The sequence below is a fragment of the Hemibagrus wyckioides genome, linkage group LG06 (assembly GCF_019097595.1).
Source record: "Hemibagrus wyckioides isolate EC202008001 linkage group LG06, SWU_Hwy_1.0, whole genome shotgun sequence".
Lineage (NCBI taxonomy): Eukaryota > Metazoa > Chordata > Actinopteri > Siluriformes > Bagridae > Hemibagrus > Hemibagrus wyckioides.
Window position 1 is genome coordinate 4,927,073 of NC_080715.1, and position 10,000 is coordinate 4,937,072.

Below are 10,000 nucleotides of genomic sequence, written 5' to 3' on the forward strand. Positions count from 1 at the left end.
GCCTTTGCCACAGAAAACACCCCAAACATATGAACCAAGCAACCAAGCATCTATTTTCTGTACACAGGGAACCTGGAGTCTATCCCAGGGGACTCTGGGAATAAGGTGTGGGACACCCTGGACAGGGTGCCAGTCCATCGTAAGGGCAATTTAGAGATGCCAATCATCCTACAGAGCATGTCATTGAAATGAGGGAAGGAAACTGGAGAACCTGGAGGAAACCCTTGAAGCATGAGGAGAATTTCTAAGGTTTGAAGCAGGAACCCTAGAGGTGTGAGGAATGCCACTAAACCATGGTGCATCCCCAACCCCTCCAAACAAAAAACAAACAAACATGCTAGTATAAGTATAATGCTAAAACTGTTAGCTAGCTTTGATTACATTTTAATAACAGTTTTGACTATTTGATTAGCTTAGAAATCTGAAGAAAAAAGTCAAAAGGCACACTTTCTAATGCTAATTCTAATCCTATCCTGATGTTAACTATGTCAGATATAAGCCCCGCCCTCTTCTTAACATCTTCTTCTGAACACAGACGGTACCGCAAACACAAATCCCAACGTGACCTTCCACAGCACAAATTCGATCGAACGTCACCCAATCCGATGAGTTAGACGGCGAAAACTCGGCGCTCGTCAACGCTAACTCTGAAATATTAACGTAAGCAAACATGTCACTTTGATCAAAGATGATTATTTTGAAGGAAGTAAAATGTGCTGCTAGAACATTCAGCACAGGGGGAAAAAGCACTTAAAGGAATGAAAGTTCTCCCTCAGTGATTGCCAAGAGGCTCATTAACTTTGGGAAGCGTCTCTCGCATCGTGGAATTAGTTACGTTTAATGTTGATGAAATGAAATTTACGCCAAATAAATAAGTAATCTGAACAGACACCGAGCCTCACACTAGCGCTTGTATTTTTCAGTGTGTCGGTCTTGTCCCTGCTCAGACTCCATAAAACTCTATTTCCGACTACCCTCCGGCTTTTTTTCTCCTCACGTTACTCCACTTTCCGCTTCCCGAATGCGTTAACAGACGCCGTTTTAGGATGGTATTCCGTACGGCTTTTCCGTTTTACTCTCGGGTCAAATGTTTGCTCGTGCCAAGTTTCTGTAAAGCTTCTTCAGACGGTATTAATAATTGCTGAATTGTTTAATATTTCAATACATGCAGTAATATACAGTATATTTTCTTGTTTTAGTCCAAAACAAAACAAAATGAAATACCGTGTCCTGTCAGGGAACATTCTGTCAGTATGAAATATTAACGTGGCATTTTTCATTCATGATGGCAAAGTTAATAAAACCCTCGGCTTTGTACATGTCAGGAAAATCATCCGTAAAGCTCACTGATACTATGCACTCTTATTAAACAGGAACATTCTGTAGATTTAGCAGGTTATAATTCATATTTGATGTGATATAGTTATTAGACTGTGATGTTTGGAGAGATATTTTACTTTAAAAAAAGATACAAATGAGATTAATTCTTAGTAAAATGTTGCCAGGAATAGTTACAGGGTCAAGGGTAGGGTTTGGGTAATAGGATGTATTATGGAGTAATGAGATAATAGAGTGTAATAGTGGGGTGATAGGGTGTAATAAGGTGTACTAGGATGTAACTGGGTAATAGAGTGTCATGGGATAATAGGATATGATAGGAGGTAATAGTGTGTAATAGGATGTAAATAGATAATAGGCTATAATGGGGTAATAGGGTGCCATAGAGGTAATAGGGTGTAATAGGATGTAATGAGCGTAATTGGGCTAATAGGGTATAATTGGCTAAATATGGAGTTATAGGGATAATTGGGTGTTATAGGGTGTAATAGGGTATAATGGGGATATGGTGTAATGGGGTAATAGGGGGTAATAGGGTGTAATGGTGGTAATAGGGCATATAGGGGTGTAATAGGGAATAATAATGGGTAATAGGGTATAACAGGATCTAATAGGGTGTAAAGGGATAATGGGGTAATAAGGTATGAAAGGATGTTATAGGGTGTAAAGGCATAATAGCGTGTAATAGGAGGTAATAGGGTATAATAGGGGGTAATGGGGAAGGTAATAGGGTATAATGGGGGTAATAGGGGGTAATAGGGTATAATAGGGGGTAATGGGGAAGGTACAAGTGTATAATGGGGGTAATAGGGCTACATGTATGTGATTGTCAACTTTTGAGATCATCTTTTCGTGTAATATGCACAACGCTTTGGAAAATTCAGACATTTTTGTTTTGTCTTCTTGCGATTTTTTTTTCTTCCATGCCACAAGCAAAGAAACGGGTAAATGACACGTATTTCGATTGCTTTGCTTCTGTTTATTAATAGATGACCAAAATAACTCTTGTTCGTTTTTTAAAATCTATTTTGGAAGTGAAAAACGAATGAAACACCGAAATGTACACGGACCGTTAAACTGCTCTGTTTTGCCTAATTCATGCAGTAAAGAGTGTGTACAGTAGTCGTGTTATAAAATAAAAAACATTTTGTAGCGCTGTGTTTGTGTTATTGCCCTCTTAATCTTTCTGAAAAGCGGCCACCACAACATTACTGAGGTCTGATAAGCCGTGCTGATTTAATCTGATCTAATACGCCGGACTCCGTTCTTCAGTTCCAGCTGTAATCTAACAGAGCTGATAGAGCGGTTAATCATGTAGACTGATTATCTTCAGCAGAAGTGTTGGATTAAGTCTGTAGAAACAGGAGCTAGTGATCACTGATGTGTATCAAGCTTCATCTCCTTCCTGCAGCTCATCCACTGATTAATTCCTACAACATTTACATTCTTTACAATCACATTCCAGCTCGAAGAGATTCTCTGTGCAGAAACTCTACTCCACTGACGTCATCTGCGATGCACTGTCGAGGCCTCAAATTAGATCTGGAGCTCAGGGATGTGCAGTAAAAGTCAAAAGTCTGGGATTCTATAGATAACATCCGTGTGTTATGCAAAACTCACACAATCCATCTCCAGTCCAATGTAGCGGGGTGAACGGCTGAAAATCATTGGATTAAGCATATGCAGGGTTGAAAAAAAAAAATTGGCAAACTTTTACAAACTGTTACAGAAGTCACGAACTGCAAGGTCTAAGGTCTTTATTTTGACTTAGTAACTCTGTATTTCAAGATATTATCTCATTATTTCATTATAATACCAAATATTTAAATTATTCTCACTTAGTATCTCACCATATCTCACTATTTTAACTGATCTCATTACTAAGTTGTTATTTCGACACAATATTGTATTATTTTCACTTTCTGTCTTGCTTATTTGTTTACTATTTCATTATTTTTGACTTACAAAATTATTCACATAGTATCTCATTATACTAGATCATTTATCATTCGACTTAATGAGTCATTATTTTGACAACTCGTTAATTGAACTTAATATCTTTTCAGCATGAATAAATGTCAATATTTTAACTTATGATTTCTAATTCTCAACATTTTGACTTAGCAAGTCATTATTTTGACTTACTTTTGACTTATAAAATTGTTATTTTGATTAGTACCTCATTAGTTTGGTTTGGTCTTATTATTTTGACTTGATACTTGATACATTATTTTGTCTTACTAACTCATTATTTTAATTTTAATTTTATTTTTTGTATTTAAATTTTTCTTGTTACTTTGACTTTTTTTTTTTACTTAACATTTCCAATTACTAAATCAATTACATAAACATATAGATAAACAAACAAACAAACAAATAGATGTTCAACATAGTTTCTCATTATTAAGGTGATGGTCATGAGGAAAAACTCTGAGACGATATGATGAAGAAATCTTAAGAGGAACCAGACACAAAAACCTCAACTCAGGTGTGATTATAAATCCTTTCCCTTCTATAACTGTTTACTATATAGTCAAAAAGTGAAATTCATTCTAGTTTTAACATGAAGTTTGTTTTGTTTGTTTACTTATGGAGACTCGAATGCACAACTGTTCAATTGCAATCCAAAGCCATTTTCATGGTTTCAAATTGCCTTCCACAGTAATCTCCAGTCTGTTCATGTGGCCCATCCTCCAAGTCCACCAGCAGTAAACAGCTTCCAAGTGATGAGACTCCAACCAGAAGTAGGGCATCAGGATGGATCAGGCAGAGCAGAAGGGGTCAGGATTACTGGGATCTCAGGAGTAGCATGTGTAGCTCAACAGTTTATAAATAAATATTAAATCAGAATACTCACTAATGAAAAAAAATATCTTGAAATAATGAGTTACTAATTTAAATGAAGGACAAGGGACATGAAAAGGGCTTCCATACTCATACAACATTTTTTAAATGTGACTATTTGTTGATAATCTATGGTCCAGTAGACCACAATTACAGTATGTGCTTGTGACAGGTTTCAGGTTTAGTTTGCCCCTTCCTGGAGTGATTTTTACTTCCTTTTTCTGGTGAAAGAAACATGAGGAACTTTAACCATGTAAATATTAAAGTAACTTTTGGATTTAAGTTGCAGATTCTGAATACAGCTCTTTGATTTCAGGCTGCAGGACACAGTGGCTTAGTGGTTAGCATGGTTGCCTTCCAGCCCTGGGGTCAGGGGTTTGGATTTGAGTACTTCCTCTGCTCTGTTTGCACTGGTTTCTCCTGCCTACTTTAGTTTCCTTCTCCAGTCCAAATACATGTTGTAAGCTGATTGGCATCTCTAAGTTGTCTATGGCAAGGGTGTCCAATGTTATCCGCAAAGGGCTTGTGTGGATGCAGGTTTTCATTCCAATCAAGCAGGAGGCACACCTGGTTCCACCTGTTTAATCAGGTGATCTTTGGTTTCAGTAGACTCTGGTGTGGCTTCTGCTTGGCTTGCAACCATGCTGGCCCTTTGTGTACAAGATTGGACACTCCTGGTCTGTTGTGTCTGATTGTGCCCTGTGATGAGTTGGCACCCTGTCGAGGTTTCTCTGTAATGAACTCCAGGTTCCCTATAACCCTGTGTAGGATAAGTGCTACAGAAAATGGTTGGTAGATTTTAGGCAAGATGGTGGTGTTATAAATGAAAGGAAAATTTTGAGATATTTAGCTCGGTCCTGGAGAGTAGAAGAAGAATGCTTTCAGCCGATTCATTCATCGGGCATTAATGCATGAACATGGACTTCTGAAGCATCCTGGCATCTGTTGATCAAAGCGACACTCAATGCTGAGGCATCTGTTCGAGACTGACAGGCCTCTTTAGATATGCCGAGTGTTTCTGTGCATGATTGATTGGCTTGCCATCTCAATGAGATCAATATAAACAAGCTAAATTTAAAACAAGGAGAAATCTGCTCACTGATGCACACAGAAAGCAAATGGATTACTTTGTCAGAGGGATTGTTGCTCATTGCACGGACACGATAGAGTTGCTTTTATGGTGATGGATGAGCTTTAGATAGGCTTCACATATGGGCAGACTGCAAGGGCAGTCGACAGTGTAGGAGTTCATTTATCGTGTGATGTTACTCTGACAGTCTGATGTTTACCCAAATCACATGGCACAGGCACCACACTTACATATTTATTCGATTTAATCAGGTAGGATAAAGTGTCTGGACCATTTTCAGAATCTGCATTAGGCTTAATTTGGGGCTAAAGTCTTTTGTTAATGAATGAAAATATTGGGAGTGGCTTTTTCCCTTTTTGACAAGTGTTTCCATAGAGCTAATTAATAGAGCTGGAGGTCATTTTCATGTTGTGTTCAGGTGCCTGGGTATACACAGCTAGAGCTTCTTCAGGGGGATTTTATTTTGATGGAGTTCTAAAATAGGCTTTTATGGCTGAGTTGTATGGACACATCCATCCATCCATCCATCCATCTGCAGTAGCAGTAACTAGTGCTGTGATGGATCTCACACAAACCATACCTATGGGCAATTTAGAGTCACTAATCGACTAACTGGCCTGTTTAACAGCTGGGACTAACCCAATCTCACTAAGAACACTCTCTTGGACTTTTCAATTAGCTTTTCATCCCTTTCATTGTAGAGCGACTGCTCTTCTAAGAGTCACAAATGATCTCCTTTCTCCTGGTTCATTCTTTACTCTTATTCTCTTAGATCTCCATGCAGATTAAATTTTTTTTACATCCTGATCTTCCACCTTTCCTTTATCAGGATTTGACCAATGTTTGGTTTGTGTCTCACCCTTCAAATAGACATAACTTTATACCCTCTGGTATAACACGTGTCCATTAAGGAACAGTCCTTGATCACAAAACAGTATTGGCTTCCAGTGCTATGCAGATGACACTCATTTATCTCAGTACATGAAGATGCACCACAGCACTTCATCCCACTTCTTTACAATGCAGAATCATGGATGGACACCAACATCCTTCACCCTGATAAACCGGAAATCTTACTTGTCTTCTCAGATGAAATTCATGGTGTACTGTTCAACCCTGAATACCATATCAGGTCATTCACAAATGATCATACTTTTTATATAAGCAATTAATTAAATAAGCTCTGCCTGACTTTAACCTATTGGTAGTTTGAAAAATGTTCTTGCTTACAGAACCTCACATTTAGACCTTAGACTCATAAAAAAAAAATTAAGCAAACATTACACCCATACTCCCCCAGCCTCACTGACTTAGTAAACAATACATGGCCTCGCCCAACCTCAGGTCCATCGGTTCTGATCTACTGATAGTGCCAAAGATCAGACTGACAATGGTTCCCAAACTATAAAATTCCATTTCTTAAATATATACTACACATGTGTGTAGCAAACTCGAGTGTTAGAAAGTTGCTACATATAGAGTGAATTAATTTCATTGGTCTATTTGTATACAAAATCTGTATGTCATTTGGTAAACATTACAATGCATTTGCCATATCCATTTTGATATAAAGTGAAAAGTATTCAAATGGAAAATTTATAATACAAATAAAATAATACAAATTACACACACTGCATGAACCCAAAACAAGAATGAAACCAACCAGCATCTCACCTTGAACTCCTCCAATATTTTGTACGTCTTGCCCCTGTACTCGCAAAAGTTCTTGAGCTCCTTGCACTCGGGGCAGCAGCCATTGTGCTCCACCTTGGTGCACTTGGGGTGGATTTTTGGGCACTCAGGTTGGTCGCACACGGGTCCATCCTCGGTGCACACACAAGGGCAGTTCGAGTGGCCAGGGAAGAAGCGCTCGCCGAGCTTGTAGACGAAGCCGCTGTCGTCCACACAGCCTTTGCCACGGTAGTCGTCGAACAGCACATCGTTGGTGTTGCGCTCGGCCTCGTCAGCTGCGTAGTCCTCGGGAACGAGGGAGGCTGAAGACACGGACGTGGTCAGGGTGAGCAGGAGCATGCAGCTCACTCCCAGGAGACGGCCCATCCTGTGCCTCGCCAGGCCTGGAGCAGTCAGACCAGAGGAAGATCGTTTTTTAATCCCATGTTCACATCATTCTGGATCTCCTTTAACATGGTGTTAAGGCTAAGGTAATAATCATGATTCTAACTGTACAGTCAGAGGAACAAGCACTGGGATGTTTAACTGGTTATCACTGTGTAATAGTATTCAGGCCTAAAATATCGAATTTGTCATTTTTACATCAGATCCACTGACATATTTTCTGGTTGATGTGACACATAGAATATTGTACCTAATTATAAGGGGCAAGTTACAATGAAAAGTTCAAATCTTAATGTAAAAACTCTTTCTTAAGACTAAAAATGTATGAAAAGCCAACCTATCCAAACAATAATGCAATGTTATGTTAAAGTTGACTGTTAACCTGAAGTTGTGATTATTTTCTAATAACAACATGACTGGAATAATTTTTTTCCCTCATACCGCAGCAAATGGCGAACAATGACAATATATTATTTATTTAAGAATGTCTTGTAATACTTTTTAACCATTATATTACAAAGCAGTTTAGAAAGCTGTGTTTACACTGCACCATGGATCAGTGACAGGAGCTTTCACACTGCATGACTTCACAATAGGAAGAATCACTGACAACTCAGTCTGGTCTGCAAACTGCATTTCACAACCAAACGTACACGAAAAATAATAAGGAAATAACGCAGGATCACACGTGAGATCAGAGTTCTCGCTCGAGACTGGAAATGGAACCACGTAAAAAGTTTGTGATCCAAATGGTCTGTGCGGGGAACAAGGATTGTGTGTTCTGTAGAATTGAACAAATGAATCATTTTGCATTGTGCTGCTGCTGATGCGGCTGGTCAAGCAAATGTTTCTGCTTTATTTCTGTTTGATGTTATTGTAAAGCTTACTTATTCTGATATAACTATATTTAAGATATTTTTTCGACTCTGTCAGATCGAGTTTTTGGTCATTCACACTGTGTGATTGTCTCACTTTTGTCACTAGATTTTGCAAAACTAGTCGGTGATTGAAAAGTTGTGCAGTGTGAACTCGGCATTAGGGTTACTCAGTTCCACCCCCAGTACTTCATTACTCCCTTGTTAAATAAATTAAATAATTTCTGAACATTAAAAAATAAAACAATAAAATAACAAATATAAATAGCTAAAAAAAAATTACCTTTTCCATTATTTGTTTGTGGGTTTGAGGATCTATTTCATGTTTCATAAAGGAAGAAGACTATTCCCGAAGTTTATTTTTGCAATTAGATTTTTTGGTTTTGTTGAGAAAAAAGGGGGTGGGGGTGATGAGGTTAGGGTTACATTTAGGTTAGGGGTTGGGATTTAGATAAATTTTGGGGTTGGGATAAGGTTAAGGGCTGGGATTAGGTTAGGGTTAGGGGTCGGGATTTGGTTAAGGTTAGGGGTTGGGATTTGGTTAAGGGCTGGGATTAGGTTAGGGTTAGGGGTCGGGATTTGGTTAAGGTTAGGGGTTGGGATTTGGTTAAGGGCTGGGATTAGGTTAGGGTTAGGGGTCGGGATTTGGTTAAGGTTAGGCACTGGGATTCGGTTTAGGTTAGGGTTTGGGATTAGGTTAAGGTTTGGGGTTGGGATTAGGTTGTTTGGGTTTAGGATTAGGTTAAGGTTATTGGTTGGGATTAGGTTATGGTTAAGGATTGGGATTTGGTTAAGGTTAGGGGTTGGGATTAGGTTAAGGTTTCGGGTTCAGATTAGGTTAAGGTTATGGGTTGGGATTAGGTTATGGTTAAGGATTGGGATTAGGTTAAGGTTTCGGGTTCAGATTAGGTTAAGGTTATGGGTTAGGATTAGGTTACAATTAAGGATTAGGATTAGGTTAACGGTAGGAGTTTGGATTAGGTTAAGGTTAGGGGTTGAGATTTGGTTAAGTTAGGGGTTGGGATTAGGTTAAGGTTTGGGATTAGGTTAAAGTTTAGGTTTGGGATTAGGTTAAGGTTAGGGGTTGGGATTAGGTTAAGGTTTGGGTTTAGGTTAAGGTTTGGGTTTGGGATTAAGTTAAGTTTATGGGTTGGAATTAGGTTAAGGTTAGACCTAGCGTTAGGGATAGAGTTAGTGATAAAGATAAGGATAGGAATAGGGTCAGGGATAGCATTAGGAACAGGGTTGTGGAAAGGTTTAGGGACATGAATAGAGTTAGGGTTAGGTAAATGAATAGGTTAGGAGATACTCAACTCCACCTCCAGTGGAGTGGAGGAAGCACAGACACAGACTATTTGATTTTGTCTTTTGTATACCACATTTCTCTATATTAAAGTTAATTAAATCATTTTAAACAATGAAAAAAGATAAATAACCTTTCTACCCTTTTCCACTCTTTATTTGTGGGTTGAAGGATCTGTTTTATGTTTAAAAGATTCAAGGTTATGTTTGTTGCAATTTGTATTTAGTAAGTAGGATTTTTGATTTTTGTGCAGGGAGGGTGGTGTTGTTTAGGGTTGGGGTTAAGGCTGGAGATAGGGGTTAGGATTAGAGGTCAGGGGTTTAGAATTAATAGTTAGGATTAGGAGTTGTAGGTAAGGGGTAGAAGATTAGGGATAGGGCAAGAGGTCACAATTTGGTTTTAGGGTTTAAGGTTAGGGTAGGGTGGAAGGATTAGGAATTAGGGGTTAAATTTTGGAATTAAAAGTTAAGGTTA

The 10,000-nt window shown here is 38.6% G+C and overlaps 1 protein-coding gene across 1 annotated transcript in view; it reads right to left on the reverse strand.

Moving 5' to 3' along the window:
* The window catches only part of vwc2l (von Willebrand factor C domain containing 2 like), a 64,529-nt gene that overhangs the window by 49,960 nt on the left and 4,569 nt on the right, over positions 1-10,000 (reverse strand). The window contains exon 2 of the mRNA XM_058391253.1: positions 6,947-7,347. Within this exon, the coding sequence (XP_058247236.1) occupies positions 6,947-7,330 (384 nt within the window). The 5' untranslated portion in view covers positions 7,331-7,347. The remainder of the gene's footprint in view (positions 1-6,946; positions 7,348-10,000) is intronic.